The sequence below is a fragment of the Oncorhynchus clarkii genome, chromosome 18 (assembly GCF_045791955.1).
Source record: "Oncorhynchus clarkii lewisi isolate Uvic-CL-2024 chromosome 18, UVic_Ocla_1.0, whole genome shotgun sequence".
NCBI classification, from domain to species: Eukaryota; Metazoa; Chordata; class Actinopteri; order Salmoniformes; family Salmonidae; genus Oncorhynchus; species Oncorhynchus clarkii.
The window spans coordinates 14,495,984-14,516,850 of NC_092164.1; the positions used below are offsets into that span (position 1 = coordinate 14,495,984).

Here is a 20,867-nt window from a genome sequence, read left to right on the forward strand (position 1 = left end):
CAGGGGAGGAGTTTCAAGTTACGCCGGCGCGCTTCGAGCCAAACAACAATTCAGATGCGTTGGCGCCATCTTCTGGCTAGAATTATGACTGCAAGATCAATTTTGCAATCGCATAAAGCCACTGATTCTCTAAATCTGCCGGGAAAACAAATCAATATAATTTATGTTTCTTCAGACATTAAAATAATATCCTATATCCTGTTATGCTTAATTAATTATTACAAAATATATATCCATAAGATATGTGTATGTCATTTTCAATACATTTCTTGATTTTCTCATCTGCATTATGTCCGAGCAACAATCAGCGGTCCCCTCGACCCCCTCTCTCCCTCTTGTCAAAGTGATTAATAGTATGTATGTTAATTCCTGTTAGCGATCATTTCTCAGCGTTTATCATTACTGTTGGTGATCAATCACGTTCATAGCTGAACCGAACTCAATGAAACTGCCCGTCAGTGATTCTTAACGGTTTTCAAGGATTAGCGAATTTGTCAATCGATTATTTGGGCTGTCATTTGGGTGGAAAGACAGTACTTTTGTCGTCTCAAAAGTATCCCAAGGTTAGTAGGAGTAATTGATTGTTGTGGGCCTTGAACTTCAACACACAGACATCCACATATGTTTGTGTCTGTGTTCGGTCCTGCCATGACTAACAGCAAAGCTAACACTTTCCAGGTTATTCTTTGTGATTGAGTATGTCACGCTCATAGGTTGCCAATATCAACGGGGATAAACTAGTTTAATTCGTTCCCCACGTTCCCGATGGCGGTGGGTGTTCTCCTGTTCCCCTCAACAGTACCTCTGGCTTGTAGGCTACGCCTATTGGAAAAACTACCCTATATCAACACGGACTATAATAAGGCGGGTTTGAGGGTTTAGTGCACCTGTAATTGTATACAGGTCTTTTTCACTGACCTGGACATGCGCGAGCATTGTCAAACAAACCAGGGGTGTAATCATTAGTCTAAACAGTTTCAAAACGTTTAGAAAATGTATTTCCGTTGCTTCCGTTTAATAAACGGGTTGCCACAGAATCGGCTGATTGAATACACCCCTGGTGAAACTTCAAACAAAGCAACGGAAAGTATGCGTCCCTGATGATAAAGTTGGGACTATAATTTAATCACCGATCTACACTTCCTCAAAGGAAGATCAACGTGACATGGTAGACATACGTAGATCAAGTTTGGCCTGTTTCTCATAAGACCACCACAAAGTCTGTGTGCCTCATTTACGAGACGCTATTCACAACGCTTTCTCATTGAATGTTGATTTATGATAAGGTTCCCCTAACCAAGTTATGAGGAATATACCTATTTGTCTGTGGATTCTTTGTTACATGTGAAAGTAGATGATTCAATTGGTTTATATGTAGGCCTACTTGCAGTTGCAACACATGAGTTATGGGTTTTAATCCGTTTGAAACCTGCTTGGAACACATAATAAATTCCTAGATGAACTCCTTGGTTTTGGATAAAGAATATCATAGGCTATACTATAGACTGACAGTGAATAGTGGTGTATTATATTATCATAGCCTGTGTTTCTGCGTCTCTTCCACCCCACTGCCCTCTTCTCCTGGAGACTGTGTGGTTTTATGGGCCTTGGCCTGAGTCCTGGAGAAGGATTACAACACAGACCTAACAGCCACGCTCTGTGTACCCACTGTCTGGACAGGTTCGCCTTTATTCAGCTATCTGTGTGTCAGTTTGTGTGTGTGTCTGTGGGTTATTTAGCCCTGAGAGAGAGAGAGAAAGAGAGAGAGAGAGAGAGAGAGAGAGAGAGAGAGAGAGAGAGAGAGAGAGAGAGAGAGAGAGGGGGGGGGGGGCAAGAAAGGGGGGGAGAGGGAGACAGAGAGATGGAGGGAGAGAGAGAGAGAGAGAGAGAGAGAGAGAGAGAGAGAGAGAGTGGCCATATCTTTGTGTATTTACAGCACATTTCAGAAGTCTTTGTGAGTGTCTGTCTACGCGCCCATATCAGTGTGTATTTTAGTGAAGGTTGCGTTTGTCTTTCTGGAAACGTAGAGTGGCAGAGAGGGCAGGCCAGGGCTTGTCTGGTTGCCTGTGTAAATTCTTCCTGGGTCAGGAATAGCATAAGGCTGTGTGTGTGTGCTTAGGAGGGGGGCGAATGTTGGCACAGATTCCAGTGCCAACAAGTCCCTTTCCTTTCAGCCCAATACGAGAGAGGGAAAGGGAGAGATTGAGACAGATTGTGGGAGAGAGAGATTTAGAGAAAATACAAAAAGACTGGTTTTATTTTCTTTACAACAATATTTATATTCATAAAGTAAAACAAAATGTGAGAAAAGGTGTATTTGATGTTGCTGTGACAAACCTGTGTGGGAGGCAATGATGTCATCAAACATGGACAATGTCGTCATTTACATTTAAAGACTATTTACAACTATGAGGTGAACCATGTGGCAATGTAGGCCTTATCTGTTCCTTCACACACACACACACACACACACACACACACACACACACACACACACACACACACACACACACACACACACACACACACACACACACACACACACACACACACACACACACACACACACACACCGTACAACCAAAAATGTATTGTAAGAGAATAAATTAAGGAATCATAAAGCAAATGACCTGTTACACTTTGGTGTGACAGTACAATGTCCATAAGCACTGAACTGGGTACAGCATTCCCTGTAAATTCCTACCCTTAACCATTGTGAATCGAATAACAGTGCTGATTGTAGATCAGTGCAGACAATATCACGGCCATAAACCAATACAAACATGACAGAACAGACACAGATCTTGGCTGACCATCATTTACATTAACAGCACTCTCTCCATTTTGAACAAGGGGAGAGTGGGATAAGGGAGGAGAGGGGGAGGAGGTACAAGGGGAGGTGGGATATGGGAGGAGGTACAAGGGGAGGTAGGATAAGGGAGGAGAGGGGGAGGAGGTACAAGGGGAGGTGGGATATGGGAGGAGGTACAAGGGGAGGTGGGATAAGGGAGGAGAGGGGGCGGAGGTACAAGGGGAGGTGGGAGAAGGGAGGAGAGGGGAGGAGGTACAAAGGGGGGGGGTGGGCTAAGGCAGGAGAGGGGGAGGAGGTACAAGGGGAGGTGGGATAAGGGAGGAGAGGGTGCGGAGGTACAAGGGGAGGTGGGATAAGGGAGGAGAGGGGGAGGAGGTACAAAGGGGGGGGGGGTGGGCTAAGGGAGGAGAGGGGGCGGAGGTACAAGGGGAGGTGGGATATGGGAGGAGGTACAAGGGGAGGTGGGATAGGGGGGGAGTGCCTGTGGCACATAAAAATCACCCATTGTATTTTTGGCCAAGAGTAATTCATAATACCAACAACAATCATGACCATGGCAAACAATCCTTTTATAAAACAAAGCTGAATTATTTTCAGTTCAGTGCTGCTGCATGCTCCTCGGTGTAAAATGGCACCCTGTTTCTGTTCCTTCCTCAATTTGTTCCTTGATCATTCTAATGATCCAATAGGAACGCTCCGTGAAAGCCCCTTCTCCACTCCAATTAGCCAGCAAGTCCGTCAATCATTTGTCAACCCCGCTGCCGTGCTCAATATGGCCGCCATACGGCCTCGGGTACCATATTGGTAGGGGAGCTACTGTGACTTCCCTCCGCTTCCACCCCCACCCCTTCGCTCTGATTTGGCAGAGACGGGTGCAGGAGGGAGGACCCTGTGGATGCGTTGGTGCAGGGAGGGAATATCCTCGGAGGAGACCGCTCCCCGCCTCCCCCCGCCATCATGGAGAATTGGTAGGACCCAGCTGCCGTGCTATAATACAGGTGATAGGGAGAGGAACCGGCCTGGAACGGTCCACTTTGGCCCTGGGGGGCGTTTGTGGGGTAGGGTGGGGGGAGGTAGGTGTGGTAACGCCCAGCAGGGGTGGTTGCCATGGTCAGTCCGATGGCACCGTTGGATACAGGGGTAGGGGTGTATGTGAAGGCCCCAGTAGGGTAGTGCATGCGTGGGTCAGGGTAGCGGCTGTCAGGGAGCGAGGTCAGGGAGGAGAACGGGCGATCCAGGGACATACGGGGGTCGCTGAAGGCTGTGAGGTCAGGGCCTGTAGGGGGAGAGGTCAGGGGTTAGAGGTTAGAGTGGAAGCAGGAAGTGAATGAGAGAGACCGATGACGGTAAGAGAACACTACAGGCAGTCGGCAGTGGGTGAATGAGTGTTTGTGTGTTACCTGAGAGGCGGCTGGACAGGTCACTGAGGGAGGAGCGGCTGGGTGAGATGGGCGTAGTTGAGTGGACGGTGGGCGTGGTTATCTGACCCAGGTAGGGGTAGGACTGCTCATAGGACCACGACGGAGATGTCTGCATTTGCCTAGAGTCTGAGAGATTAGAATAGAACAGATACTTTATTCATTCATTTCATTAGAATGGAAATATATCTTCTGCCTATCCCACCACCCACAGACACACACGTTGAGAGAGGGTTACACACACACACACACACACACACACACACACACACACACACACACACACACACACACACACACACTCGCCGGAGGTTGTTTCACTCCAGCATCTGGACAGGTAGAAACTGAAACATTACAGATGTCTATACTGGATGTGATTGAGGAGAGATGTGAGGGAAGTAGTTTTATGTGAGTGTGTAAAACTCTCAACACTTTCACTCACTACACTTTCACTCACTACACTTTCACTCACAACACCTTCACTCACTACACCTTTACTCACAACACCTTTACTCACTACACCTTTACTCATTACACCTTTACTCACTACACTTTCACTCACAACACCTTCACTCACTACACCTTTACTCACTACACCTTTACTCATTACACCTTTACTCATTACACCTTTACTCATTACACCTTCACTCACTACACCTTTACTCATTACACCTTTACTCATTACACCTTTACTCATTACACCTTCACTCACTACACCTTCACTCACTACACCTTTACTCATTACACCTTTACTCACTACACCTTTACTCACTACACCTTTACTCACTACACCTTTACTCACTACACCTTCACTCACTACACCTTTACTCACTACACCTTTACTCACTACACCTTTACTCACTACACCTTTACTCACTACACCTTTACTCAATACACCTTTACTCACTACACCTTTACTCACTACACCTTTACTCAATACACCTTCACTCACTACACCTTTACTCATTACACCTTTACTCATTACACCTTTACTCACTACACCTTTACTCAATACACCTTTACTCACTACACCTTTACTCATTACACCTTTACTCACTACACATTCACTCACTACACCTTCACTCACTACACCTTCACTCACTACACCTTTACTCACTACACCTTCACTCACTACTCTTTTACTCACTACACCTTTACTCACTACATCACTCACTACACCTTTACTCACTACATCACTCACTACACCTTTACTCACTACATCACCCACTACACCTTTACTCACTACATCACCCACTACACCTTTACTCACTACACCTTTACTCACTACACCTTTACTCACTACACCTTTACTCAATACACCTTTACTCACTACACCTTTACTCACTACACCTTTACTCACTACACCTTCACTCACTACACCTTTACTCATTACACCTTTACTCATTACACCTTTACTCACTACACCTTTACTCAATACACCTTTACTCACTACACCTTTACTCATTACACCTTTACTCACTACACATTCACTCACTACACCTTCTCTCACTACACCTTCACTCACTACACCTTTACTCACTACACCTTCACTCACTACTCTTTTACTCATTACACCATTACTCACTACATCACTCACTACACCTTTACTCACTACATCACTCACTACACCTTTACTCACTACATCACTCACTACACCTTTACTCACTACATCACCCACTACACCTTTACTCACTACATCACTCACTACACCTTTACCCACTACACCTTTACTCACTACATCACTCACTACACCTTTACCCACTACACCTTTACTCACAACATCACTCACTAGACCTTTACCCACTACACTTTTCACTCACTACACCTTTACCCACTACACCTTTACTCACTACATCACTCACTAGACCTTTACCCACTACATCCCTCACTACACTTTCACTCACTACACTTTTACTCACTACACCTTTACCCACTACACCACTCACTACACCGTTACTCATTACACCTTTACCCACTACATCACCCACTACACCTTTACTCACTACATCACTCACTACACCTTTACTCACTACATCACTCACTACACCTTTACTCACTACATCACCCACTACACCTTTACTCACTACATCACCCACTACACCTTTACTCACTACACCTTTACTCACTACACCTTTACTCACTACACCTTTACTCATTACACCTTTACTCATTACACCTTTACTCACTACACCTTTACTCAATACACCTTTACTCACTACACCTTTACTCATTACACCTTTACTCACTACACATTCACTCACTACACCTTCTCTCACTACACCTTCACTCACTACACCTTTACTCACTACACCTTCACTCACTACTCTTTTACTCATTACTCACTACATCACTCACTACACCTTTACTCACTACATCACTCACTACACCTTTACTCACTACATCACTCACTACACCTTTACTCACTACATCACCCACTACACCTTTACTCACTACATCACTCACTACACCTTTACCCACTACACCTTTACTCACTACATCACTCACTACACCTTTACCCACTACACCTTTACTCACAACATCACTCACTAGACCTTTACCCACTACACTTTTCACTCACTACACCTTTACCCACTACACCTTTACTCACTACATCACTCACTAGACCTTTACCCACTACATCCCTCACTACACTTTCACTCACTACACTTTTACTCACTACACCTTTACCCACTACACCACTCACTACACCGTTACTCATTACACCTTTACCCACTACATCACCCACTACACCTTTACCCACTACATCACCCACTACACCTTTACCCACTACATCACTCATTACACCTTTACTCACTACACTTTCACTCATTACACCTTCACTCACTACACCTTTCACTCACTACACCTTCACTCACTACATCTTTACCCACTACATCACTCATTACACCTTCACTCACTACACCTTTACTCACTACTCTTTCACTCACAACACCACTCACTACACCATCATTTACTACACCTTTACTCACCACACCTTCACTCACTACACCACTACATGATCACTCACTACACCACCACTCACTAGACTAGACCATCACTCACTACACCACCACTCACTAGACTAGACCATCACTCACTACACCACTCACTCACTCACTACTCCACTCACTCACTACCCCACTCACTACACCATCACTCACTACACCATCACTAACTACACCTGGGCTGAGCTGGGAGGCAGAGAAGAGCGAAGGAGTAAATAGTAAAAGATCCAGGACATGATGATGGACAGAAAGATAAAGAGGGAGATGGAGTGAGTGGGAAGAGTGGAGGAGAGAGGAAGGGAGAGGAAGAGGGAATAAAGAAGAGAAAGATGGAGAGAGAGATGGTCAGATGGAGACAGAGAGGAGAGGAAGTGATTAGCCTAGTGAGGGGGCGTAGGAAGGGCGGGGGGGTGGGTTGTGTGTGTGTGTGCTCTTAGGCAGCCGGTTCTTTTCCCTGTGGTCCAATAAATGCCAGTGATCGCCCGCAGACTTGCAGACAAGAGTGTGTGTGTGTGTGTGTATGTGTGTGTGTGTGTGTGTGTGTGTCCCACATACTCTGCAGACAGAGAGGGGAAGCAAATTGCACACAGCAGCCAAGACGTCAATGGCCTTTTTAAGTGCAGCCAGCTCCCCCAAGAACAAAACACTGAGGCCTAGGCCCAGTGCCAAGACCCCCTCCTTTCTTGGCTCCCCTCCCCAGGCTTCGGAGCTCTGATCTGGGGCAGGAGTCACACATGGCTGGGTGGGTGGCTGGAGGCGGGTCTGTGTATCCGGGGCTGCTGCTGCTGCGGTTCATTCATTTTTACGGCATTCCCACACACATGTAGACATATGCACAGTCACTCGCCTACACGCACACGGTAAGCTTTACACACACACACACACACACACACACACACACACACACACACACACACACACACACACACACACACACACACACACACACGCACTCTCTCTCTCTCTCTGGCTCTCTATCACCGTCTCTTGTTCTATAGTTTTACAAGGATACCGAGAGCATCCCATTTGGACTAATCTCTCGTGGACAGATGCTCGTAACATAACAGGTAGTAGCATCTGCCAACAGACTGATCATTTGGACAAATCCCGATTTCGCAGGTGCTCACATCTTTCCAATGTCATTTCGGAATGGGAGGGAACATTTGGCTGATAGGCCCGAAGGTGACTGAGAGTTTCCGTCTTGGGGGCGGAGACTTCTCTAGTCTCGTTAGTTCATTTTCTAACACGTATCCACCCATAACTTAATTAGAGCATCTGACGCAAGTGTTTTATTTCTGGGTGTCCAAGATTACATTTGGACAGATGGGACGAATGGAATCGGTCAGGTGGCCTCAGCTGGCACACACTGGATGGAGAGAACACACTCCTACACACACACACACACAAACACACACACACAGCTGCCTCTGACACACACATACACCCAGCCCATGGCCCCAGCTGCCTCAGATTTTCACAGATATGAAAAGAGAAGTAGGAGGGAAAGAGAGGGAGAGAAAGAGGGAGGGAAAGAGAGAGAGAAAGAGGGAGGGAGGGAAAGAGAGGAAGAGGGAGGGAAAGAGAGAGAGAAAGAGGGAGGGAGGGAAAGAGAAAGAGGGAGGGAGGGAAAGAGAGAGAGAGGGAGGGAAAGAGAGAGAGAAATAGGGAGGGAGGGAAAGAGAGGAAGAGGGAGGGAAAGAGAGAGAGAAAGAGGGAGGGAGGGAAAGAGAGAGAGAAAGAGGGAGGGAAAGAGAAAGAGAGAGGGAGGGAAAGAGGGAGAGAGAGAGAGAGAGAGGGAGGGAGGGAGGGAGGGAAAGAGAGAGAGAGGGAGGGAAAGAGAGAGAGAGAGAGTGAGAGAGAGAGAGAGAGAAAGGGTGAGGGAGGGAAAGAGAGAGAAAGAGGGAGGGAAAGAGAAAGAGAGAGCGAGGGAAAGAGGGAGAGAGAGAGGGAGGGAAAGAGAAAGAGAGAGGGAGGGAAAGAGGGAGAGAGAGAGGTAGGGAGGGAGGGAAAGAGAGAGAGAGGGAGGGAGGGAAAGAGAGAGAGAGCGAGAGAGAGAGAGAGAGAGAGAGAGAGTGAGAGAGAAAGGGGGAGGGAGGGAAAGAGAGAGAGAAAGAGGGAGGGAAAGAGAAAGAGAGAGGGAGGGAAAGAGGGAGAGAGAGAGAGAGAGAGAGAGAGAGAGGGGGAGGGAGGGAAAGAGAGAGAGAGAGAGGGAGGGAAAGAGAGAGAAAGAGGGAGAGAGAGAGAGAGAGGGAAAGAGAGAGGTCTTGAATGACTTAATAACGGTTTCCGCTGGCAGTGCTCCTGTTGCTATTTTTGTGGCCTCAGGATCAGAGAGACACACACAGGAAGGACTGGGGCCTGCCCCTCTCTTTCTGACTCCTCTCCTTCTATCCATCCATCCTTATCCCCGTTTCATGTATCTTTTGGGGTATTTCACCTCTCTCCGTCTTTCCATCTCTCTTTACCTCCCTCCTATTTCTCCATCTCTCCATACACCCATCTCTGATTCCATCTCCATCTCTCCATCTCATATAATTTGTTGACATCACTTTTGGAGACATAGCTAATTCCTGTCAATGTCAATATTTTGCTGGTCTCTTACGTGTAATGTGAATGAATACTGTAGTGTATTGCACAGAAGACTGGTGGCACCTTAATTGGGGAGAACGGGCTCGTGGTAATGGCCGGAGTGGAATGGTATCAAATACATCTAACACATGATTTCCATGGTTTCCATGTGGTTGATGCCATTCCATTCGCTCCGTTCCAGCCATTATTATGAGCCGTCCTCCCCTCAGCAGCCTCCACTGGAGTATTGCGTGTTTAGATTTTAAATGAGGGTTTTTTCACACACTTCTACTTCCTGTCAGCTGACTCTCACTTCCTCCTCTCCTCCCTGGCCTGCTTCCTCACGACAACTGTCTACATATACTGGCCAACACACACACACAGACATACACACACAACACTTCTAGAGAAGAGGAACAGAAACTGCGGGCGTGTGTGTCAGAGGCTCTAGTGCCACACGTTAACCGCAATAGGATTGGCTAAAACCACAAAAAAGGAAGTACTAAGTAAGGAAATTGATTGGGCCTCTTCTCTCCTGCTCTCTTACACATTGTTTGAGTGTTGTTTGCTACGTATGTGGAGGCATAATGCCAGTGATTTCACTGTGTGATGACAGTTAGCATGTAGCCTATGCACCGTGGGTGTATGTGGTACCATGAGAGAAGACTCACCTGGTATCTGTGTGTGGTGTGTGGGGTTGCTGAACTGGGCCGGGTTCAGGGCGGGCCGGGGATTGGGAGTGGGGGCGTGGTGGTGATGATGGTGAGGGGGCGTGACCCTCATGGAGCTCCGCCTTAGCTGCTCCAGCTCACTCAGACGCTCGGAGAAGGCCAATGCTCCCGTCTTCACATCCTCCAGCTTCTGTCTGTGGCCTACACACACGCAGGCAGAAACGCATACACTCTCCATCAATCAATCAATCTCTCAGTCTGTCTGTCTGTCTGTCTGCCTGTTTGTTGACATGTTTTTCTTTCTTCTTTTTCTTTAGTTTGAGGTCTCAGTTCTAATTACAATATGAGATTTTTCCCTATTTGGTTTCATGTTGAGTGATATGAGGGGCCAGACTGAAAGGACATAAGAGACAGGGAGAGAGGGAGGGAGGGAGGGAGATATGAGAGAGAGAGAGATGAAAGAGAGAGAGAGAGAGACAGGGAGAGAGACAGGGAGAGAGAGAATGGGCGAGAGAGAGGGAGAGAGACAGGGAGAGAGAGAGAGAGAGAGAGAGGAGAGAGAGAGAGAGAGAAAAGATAGGGGGGAGACAAAAGACGGGGGAGGGAGAGAGAGAGAGAGAGAGAGAGAGAGTGAGCATAGCCTTGCTATTGAGAAAGGCCGCCGTTGGCAGACCTGGCTCTCAAGAGAAGACAGGCTATGTGCTCACTGCCCACAAAATGAGGTGGAAACTGAGCTGCACTTCCTAACCTCCTGCCCAATGTATGACCATATTAGAGAAACATATGTCCCTCAGATTACACAGATCCACAAAGAATTCGAAAACAAATCCAATTTTGATAAACTCCCATATCTACTGGGTGAAATTCCACAGTGTGCCATCACAGCAGCAAGATTTGTGACCTGTTGCCACGAGAAAAGGGCAACCAGTGAAGAACACACACCATTGTAAATACAACCCATATTTATGCTTATTTATTTTATCTTGTGTCCTTTACCATTTGTACATTGTTAAAACACTGTATATATATAATATGACATTTGTAATGTCTTTATTGTTTTGAAACTTCTGTATGTGTAATGTTTACTGTTAATTTGTATTGTTTATTTCACTTTATATATTCACTTTATATATTATCTACCTCACTTGCTTTGGCAATGTTAACACATGTTTCCCATGCCAATAAAGCCCTTGAATTGAATTGAATTGAATTGAATTGAGAGATGAGAGAGAGAGAGAGAGAGAGAGAGAGAGAGAGAGAAAAGATGGGGGGAGACAAAAGACGGGGGAGAGAGAGCGAGAGAGAGAAAAGAGGGGGAGAAAGAGACCAAAAGAGAGAGACAAAATAGGGGAGAGAGATAGACAGAGGAAGAAAACGGAGACAGAAAGTATCCAGCCAGCTAGCCAGCCTCAGCTGTGAAAAACCATCACTCGTCTTCACACACACACACACACACACACACACACACACACACACACGACTGGTGCACTGGGAGGAAGTGGTGCTGTAACTGGAGCCTGTGTCTTAGCCCTTTGAAGCGCGGGCCAGAACCTAGAGCCAGCCAGACCCTCCACACACACACACATTGAGCCAGCCAGCCAGCCAGACCCTGGATCGTTGCACGGCGCCCAACACCAGATTCCCGACCAGAATAACGGACCATCAGGGAATAGTCCCGTTAACAACCACGAGACACAGGTGTGATGATTCTTCCAATCAGCACCCTCCCAGAACTACAACCCAGAACTAATGCAACTACAAATCCCATACCACTCTAATGGTAATTATGGTCATGATGTTCAGCATGATCATGATAATGTAATAACAACTTGGATAATAATGATGAGGATAACTATGCTTAGGATGCATTGTCTTCCATTGTCTTAGTGCAATCCTACGCCCACGCTCATCCTTCAACCGACGGAGTCATGTGACGTTGATGTTGATAAGTGCGATGATGAGGATAAAGGTGGTACTCACGGCGTGGTTCTCTGGGCCCGTCCACAGTGATCTTGATAGCTCTCTGGTAGGTGGCCACCTGGGGAGGGTTGGTGAACACCGTGATGGTCAGAGTAAAACTCTTCCCTGGAGGAGGACAGGAAGACAGGGTGGAGAGGAGGGGAAGAGAGAGTGAAAATATATTTTAATGTGATCATCTACACAGAAAACCTCGTGTCTCACAATAACCACCGGCACGGACCTCTATTTCCCCTGCCTACCCACCCTCTTCTCCCATGTTGGTCTGCACCTCCCTGAATCATGCACTCCCTCTCTCTCTCTCTCTCTCCATCTACCCCCCCCCCCCTCTATCCCAATATACCCCAGGTCTGGATAAGACATTAAGATCAGCCTGACACAGAAATAACCCAGAGAGACATCAGAGAGACAGACAGACCCTACGGCTCCACACCTATTTACTGCTCATAGACACACACAGACAAACAGTGTGTGTGTGTACATGTGTGTGTTTATTATACTTTTAAAGAGTGTATGTGTGTGTGTTTTTGTGTTTGTGTGTGTTTATTATGCTTGTGTTCGTGTGTGTGTGTGTGTGTGTGTGTGTGTGTGTGTGTGTGTGTGTGTGTGTGTGTGTGTGTGTGTGTGTGTGTGTGTGTGTGTGTGTGTGTGTGTGTGTGTGTGTGTGTGTGTGTTTGTGTGTGTGTGTGTGGGAGCAGACTTGGCTGGTGTAGCCGCCGTGTGACTAATCCAGTCAGAGGGTCTGGTGATGAGAGGACAAGGCTGACAGTAAACACTGTGACTGTGTTTCTGTATAGATCTATGAATCTGTGTGTGTGTGTTTGTCTGTCTGCATGTGTGTGTATATCTGTGTATCTCCATGTGAGTGTAAGTATAGAGATTCCTAGGTGAGTGGAGGAGACAATCACATCTGTGTGTGTTTTTCTCCCTCAGGCTCTGTACCTCAATGCATGGTGATGAGTGACGGGCATATGCTGAGAGAATGCGCACACACACACACACACACACACACACACACACTTGTCACCCACCATGGAGGTATGGGCGCCCAGGGGAGGCGGTCAGAGGCTGTGCCAAGGCTGGAATAGAGTTACCACACACAGACCAGCCTACGCCAGCTAAAGCCCTGGCTACTGTTACTCACACACACCCACAGTCTTGTACAGCTAACCTTGTGGGGACACACAGTTCAGTCCCATTCAAAATCCCATAACCCTAACCCTAGCTCCAAACCCTAAACGTAATTCTAACCCTAAACCTTGTGGGGACGAACAAAATGTCCCCAGTTGGTAAAATGTTTGATTGTTTACTATTCCGTGCGCACACACACACACACACACACACACACACACACACACACACACACACACACACACACACACACACACACACACGCACACGCACACGCAGCTGTACTGTGGAAGTACTCAGCATTACTGTCCAGACCACACACAAGCAGGCAGCCAGGACTATTCTCAGAGTCTAGAGAAGCTATGAGATCACATACAGTGGGGAGAACAAGTATTTGATACACTGCCGATTTTGCAGGTTTTCCAACTTACAAGGCATGTAGAGGTCTGTAATTTTTATCATAGGTACACTTCAACTGTGAGAGACGGAATCTAAAACAAAATCCAGAAAATCACATTGTATGATTTTTAAGTAATTAATTTGCATTTTATAGCATAACATAAGTATTTGATACATCAGAAAAGCAGGACTTAATATTTGGTACAGAAACCTTTTGCAATTAAAGAGATCAGGTTTGCACACACTGCAGTAGGGATTTTGGCCCATTCCTCAATACAGTCCTTCTCCAGATCCTTCAGGTTTCGGGGCTGTCGCTGGGCAATATGGACTTTCAGCTCCCTCCACAGATTTTCTATTGGGTTCAGGTCTGGAGACTGGCTAGGCCACTCCAGGACCTTGAGATGCTTCTTACGGAGCCACTCCTTAGTTGCCCTGGCTGTGTGTTTCGGGTTGTTGTCATGCTGGAAGTCCCAGCCACGACCCATCTTCAATAGTCTTACTGAGGGAAGGAGGTTGTTGGCCAAGATCTCGCGATACATGGCCCCATCCATCCTCCCCTCAATACGGTGCAGGCGTCCTGTCCCCTTTGCAGAAAAGCATCCCCAAAGAATGATGTTTCCACCTCCATGCTTCACGGTTGGGATGGTATTCTTGGGGTTGTACTCATCCTTCTTCCTCCAAACACAGCGAGTGGAGTTTAGACCAAAAAGCTCTATTTTTGTCTCCTCAGACCACATGACCTTCTCCCATTCCTCCTCTGGATCATCCAGATGGTCATTGGCAAACTTCAGACGGGCCTGGACATGCGCTGGCTTGAGCAGGGGGACCTTGCGTGCGCTGCAGGATTTTAATCCATGACGGCGTAGTGTGTTACTAATGGTTTTCTTTGAGACTGTGGTCCCAGCTCTCTTCAGGTCATTGACTAGGTCCTGCCGTGTAGTTCTGGGCTGATCCCTCACCTTCCTCATGATCATTGATGCCCCACGAGGTGAGATCTTGCATGGAGCCCCAGACTGAGGGTGATTGACCGTCATCTTGAACTCCTTCTATTTTCTAATAATTGCGCCAACAGTTGTTACCTTCTCACCAAGCTGCTTGCCTATTGTCCTGTAGCCCATCCCAGCCTAGTGCAGGTCAACAATTTTATCCCTGATGTCCTTACACAGCTCACTGGTCTTGGCCATTGTGGAGAGGTTGGAGTCTGTTTGATTGAGTGTGAGGACAGGTGTCATTTATACAGGTAACGAGTTCAAACAAAATCGGCAGTGTATCAAATACTTGTTCTCCCCACTGTACCTATCCTACGTTTTCTATTCAAGTGTGTTTTACTGCCCAAAGAGAGGTAAATCTACTACTACAGTAGTAGTAGTCACCCATAATAGTCACCCATAATGGGAAAACTGTCCATTATTCCTCATGTAGTACTTACTATTTTTCTAAAGTAAGTTATTGTAAGATAATTGAATTGCCAAATATGATGATATTTCACAATCACATTTCTGCTTAAAAGATTGCTCATTGTCTTACATCAGACATAGACACACAAAAAAATCCTCTTCTCTTTTCTCCATATGTATGCAGATATCACACACACACACACACACACACACACACACACACACACACACACACACACACACACACACACACACACAGAAGTATTAGTGTCTGTGAGGGAGACGTTCTGTCTGAGAGGCAGATGGGAAGAAGACAACACAGCTAGAAAACGGCCCCTGACAACACTGTGTGTGTGTGTGTGTGTGTGCACTATACTGTGCTTGTGTTATAGAGGTCGACCGATTAATTAGGGCCGATTTCCGATTCATAATAATCTGAAATCTGTATTTTTGGGCTATAATAAGAACGTGCCTATAAGAACATCCAATAGTCAAAGGTATATGAAATACAAATGGTATAGAGAGAAATAGTCCTATAAATACTATATTAACTACAACCTAAAACCTCTTACCTTGGAATATTGAAGTCTCATGTTAAAAGGAACCACCAACTTTCATATGTTCTCATGTTCTGAGCAAGGAACTTAAACGTTAGCTTTTTTACATGGCACATATTTTACATGGCACACATTTTTACATGGCACATACATGGCACATATTGCATATTGGCACATATTACTTTCTTCTCCAACACTTTGTTTTTGTATTATTTAAACCAAATTGAACATGTTTCATTATTTATTTGAGGCTAAATTGATTTTATTGATGTATTATATTAATTTAAAATAAGTGTTCATTCAGTATTGTTGCAATTGTCATTATTACAAATAAATAAATAAGAAATTGGCCGATTAATCGGTATCGGCTTTTTTGGTCCTCCAATAATCGGTAAACACACACACACACGGCGTTGAAAAGTCATAATCGGTCGACCTCTAATGTGTTAGCATGTGAACAAGTGTGTGTGCACATCCAAACAACTGTGTTTGCAAGAGAGAGAAAACGAGAGAAAGAGAGCGAAAGAAAGAGATAAATATGTCTGAGATTGTTTGTGCCGTTTGGCCGCCCAGTAACTCACTGCTCCTATATCCAGAAAGAGAGGAGAGTGGGAGGAGACAGAAAGACAGAGGATGGACAGCTGTGGTCTTTGTTGCTGGTGTGCTATCTGCAAGAAAGAATCTGAGAGGATCGGTAAGTGATAGAGGAGGGGAGAGGTAGAGCGATCGAGAGATAGAAAGGATGAGAGAACAGCTGTGGTCTTTGTTGCTGGTGTGTCATCAGTCTGTCTGTCTGATCGGACACCATCAGTGCACATCTAAAAGCTGTGTCTCTGTGTGTGTGTGTGTGTGTGTGTGTGTGTGTGTGTGTGTGTGTGTGTGTGTGTGTGTGTGTGTGTGTGTGTGTGTGTGTGTGTGTGTGTGTCTAAGTGCCAAGGCTTTTACCCAGTTTACATTTCTCTGGGGCTTACTGTACAGATATGACTGTTTACTCCGGAACTCTCCATCTGTAATCGCCCCTATCAATGGGAGGATTTCTGTGTGTGTGTGTGTGTGTGTGTGTGTGTGTGTGTGTGTGCGTGCGTGCGTGCGCGCGTGTGTGGGGGGTGTTCAGGTCTAGGCTTGATGAGTACAGCAGTGTGTTTACCACAGTGGGTCCTATCAGCATTAGCCAATCACTTGTCTTATCTTCCTTCTGAATAAACCTCTGTCATGGTGTGTGTGTTTACCAGAAGAAAAGAGGAGAAGGAGGAGTGTGTGTGTGTTTAGAATGGTTTATTTCATATTCAGGCGTGTGTGTGTGTTGTGTGTGTGTGTGTGTGTGTGTGTGTGTGTGTGTGTGTGTGTGTGTGGATGTGTGAGAAAGAGATCCCTTACATAACTCCACACCACCGTAACCACACTAACACTGGGCCACAGCCTACTGAGCTGCAGCCAGACCAACACTCTGACCACAACCCAACCAAACACTCACCTAGTTTCATCAATGTTCACCACAAGTTCAGACAAGCTCATACATACAGTCATACTGTAATTAACCCTGAGCTGCATTCTAGGTCCTGTGGGTGTTTGTTTTAAGTCAGACTAGATGGCTGTTTGCCTAGCAGGACAATGGGACAATTGAGGTGTGTGTGTGTGTGTGTGTGTGTGTGTGTGTGAGTGTGTGTGTGTGTGTGTGTGTGTGTGTGTGTGTGTGTGTGTGTGTGTGTGTGTGTGTGTGTGTGTGTGTGTGTGTGTGTGTGTGTGTGTGTGTGTGTGTGTGTGTGTGTGTGTGTACAGTAACAGATAGCTTATGTACAAAGAGGTTTGTGTTTTAAATAGATAAGACATTTGCCTGCACCTGATTTGGAGTAACTGCGGTTCACCGTCCGTTAGGGACAGAGAGAGAGAGAGCTATATCAGTGTATCTATATATATGTGTGTGTGTGTGTGTGTGTGTGTGTGTGTGTGTGTGTGTGTGTGTGTGTACCTCTTCCGCTGCGGCCTACGAAGCGCAGGTCGTTGAAGCGAGCCACCTGGTTCTTGAGGGCGGCCGTGGCATTGCGGAGCTCTGCTGAGTAGTTCTCATCGTTCCCAGCCATCACCGTGACCAAGGTACCGTCAGGGATATCACCAAGGGCAACCACCTACGGCAATAAGAGGAGAGAAAGAGACAGAGACACAGTCAGATAGATGGTAACTTTATGGCTTGTCTTGCACATTACAAAAAAAAGACAATACATAAACATAATTACACACGTAATTTACATTGAACAATTTACACAAAACATCAATTATCAGGTAGATACAGGGGTGCAACCTATACTGGGGACGGGGGGACATGCATTTGTGCCCCCCCCCACCCACAATCATTGGATTGTGATACAAAACGGGGCAACAGTGTGTTTTAGGACGCCTCCGAGTGGTTGGGTAGGCTGTTTGGAGAGTTTATTCGACTGGATAATTAAAAAATAAAATAATAATGACCATTATGCCCCCCCCCTCCCACTTCTAAAACCAAGTTGCGCCCCTGGGTAGATATACAGTATGTATTTGTTAAAAGAGGAGCATCTTTAGTTATATTGCAACACTCTATTCCGAGTGTATTCAACTATGTTTATACTTTTAAAAATAATATTGAAAAATTTGAAAATCTAGTACTTCATAATGATTTAATTATTAATTTTGAATCTATTTAGTCGATGTCTCTGTAATTTGTTCCAACCCTGGGTCTACTAAACGGGAGGGCAGTCTGGGTGTTTTTGTGCTCCAGAAAGCCACCCAGACTACAGACTGAATAGCTCCACACCCAAAGCAAATAGACCCAGGGAGAGTCATTTTCATATTAACTGTAATCATGGCCACCAATCAGCGTGCAAATGTACAGAGGAGATACCGGGCATGGGTTCTACGGCTCTGCTCTGTTTTTCAACTGAGAAACTACATCTTTAGTCCACACACACACACACACACAACCCCCATTCACCCCCACACACACACACAACCCCCCTTCACCCACACACACGGCAGAGATGTAAAATACGGGTGTTTGGCAGTCCCAGTATAGTTTACATTCTCGAGGACTGTTGGGGAGCTACGGAAGTCAGACATGAGAGAGAGGTTTGGTGGAGCGTGAAAACGGCCCTGCAGAACAAACAATAATGAGGAAACGATTATAGAGCTCTTCAAGCAGACGGTCAACAACATCCAGACACAAACACACACTTAATGGCAACAACATCCGCATATGACTTTGTTTATAATGTACATAATGTATACAACTCCCTCAATCTGATTTCACAGTATTTTTCTATGGCTTTTTTCACAAACACTTTTGTCCTAAAGTGCTTAAAAGTACTTTACTTGGATGATATAATTCCCATTATGGATGCCCAGAACGACATCAGCCTAATGAAACAACTGGAAGACATTGACGTGCATCATTCCAATTCTGAGAACTGCATTACAAAGTGAAAAACTGTAAAGGAAGTAGGCTATGGCTATAATAATATTATTCTCCAATTAAAAGTGTATTCTGTATTCCATTTGTAAATTGGAGAATTTTGCATTTTTAAAACACCTGAAACAGATTTTTCCGGCAATCTAGAGCCATAATCATTACGCTTAATTCTATGTAAAAAAAAACATTTTCTGCATATGTGTCACGACTTCCGCCGAGGTTGGCTCTCCTGCCCGTTCGGGTGGTGCTCGGCGGTCGTCGTCACCGTCCTACTAGCCACTACCGATCCCTTTTCGTCTATCTGTTGGTTTTGTCTGATTGGTTGCACCTGTGTGTTGTTTAGTTAATTAGTGTCTGTATATAATGTAGGTTGTCCCACCCTTGATTTGTGCGGGATTATTTATGTTGTCATTCATTTCGTCTATCGGTGTTTTTGTGTTTCTTATTCTCCGGTTAGTCTGTTATCCTGTGTTGGATAATTTCACCCTGTGTGTGTTTGGGTTGACCCTGTTTGTTTTGTTCACCGGAGAATAAAACTTTATATCGCTATCTGCTCTCTGCGCCTGATTCCACCCACCTTGATTAGACGTGACAATATGTAACCATACATCTTGAGCTGTCTGTGTCCTCCTGAAACTAAATATGCTTCTCTGTGATTCTCTGCTCAAATCTGGGTAAAATATTGAAAGGAATGTGAGTCTAATTCAGTACATTTAGTAATTGCTTGCTTTTCTAAGTCTATCAACCTTGCCAGCTGGCATGCCAACTAAGATAGTTAGACAAGCTAGCTACTTTAACTTGATTGATAGCCTGAAATGGCTTATTGGTAGCTAGTTATGAGGTTGGGAGATTGGGTACTGCTCATGGCCAGTTATCAAGCACCATCTCACACACACGGCAAGTGGTACCGGAGCGCCAAGTCTGGGACCAAAAGGCTCATTAACAGCTTCTACCCTCAAGACTGCTGAACAGTTCATCAAATAGCCTCCCAGACGATTTGCATTGACAAAAGTTTGCCACAAGCTCGATGTACACTCATTGGACAATAACCACACACTCATACATACTACACTGACATTTCAACACATACACACCCAAAACACACACACATGTATATTGACGCAACCCACACACACATGCACACACACACATTCCTTCACACTCTTCACACACACACTGCTGCTACTCTGTGTTTATTATCAATTCATAGTCACTTTACCCCATCACCTACATGTACATAATACCTGAATTACCTGGACTACCCTGTACCCCTGCACAATGACTCGGTACCGGTACCCCCTGTATATAGCCTCGTTATTGTTATTTTATTTGTGTTTTTATTTTTCCAATAGTTTATTTAGCATTTTTTCTTACTTACTTTTTAAAAACTCTGAATTGTTGGTTAGGGGCTTGTAAGTAAGCATTTCAAGGTAAGGTTGTAATACCTGTTGTATTCAGTGGATCTGACAATATATATATATATTTTATTTGAC

At 45.4% G+C, this 20,867-nt stretch overlaps 1 protein-coding gene across 5 annotated transcripts in view; it reads right to left on the bottom strand.

Annotated features, from left to right (window-relative positions):
• Positions 1–2,228: 2,228 nt before the first annotated feature.
• LOC139373045 (runt-related transcription factor 1-like) overlaps positions 2,229–20,867 on the bottom strand; it is a 47,308-nt gene continuing 28,669 nt past the window's right edge. For 2 of the 5 annotated variants that reach the window (XM_071113065.1, XM_071113067.1), the window contains exons 3-7: positions 17,905–18,061; positions 12,455–12,559; positions 10,475–10,675; positions 4,213–4,359; positions 2,242–4,088 (exon numbers count right to left, since the gene is read on the bottom strand). In XM_071113065.1, the coding sequence (XP_070969166.1) occupies positions 3,580–4,088; positions 4,213–4,359; positions 10,475–10,675; positions 12,455–12,559; positions 17,905–18,061 (1,119 nt within the window). In that variant the 3' untranslated portion in view covers positions 2,242–3,579. Of the gene's footprint in view, positions 4,089–4,212; positions 4,360–10,474; positions 10,676–12,454; positions 12,560–17,904; positions 18,062–20,867 lie in introns of all 5 variants that reach the window. The other 3 variants (XM_071113069.1, XM_071113070.1, XM_071113066.1) reach the window with 2 other exon arrangements.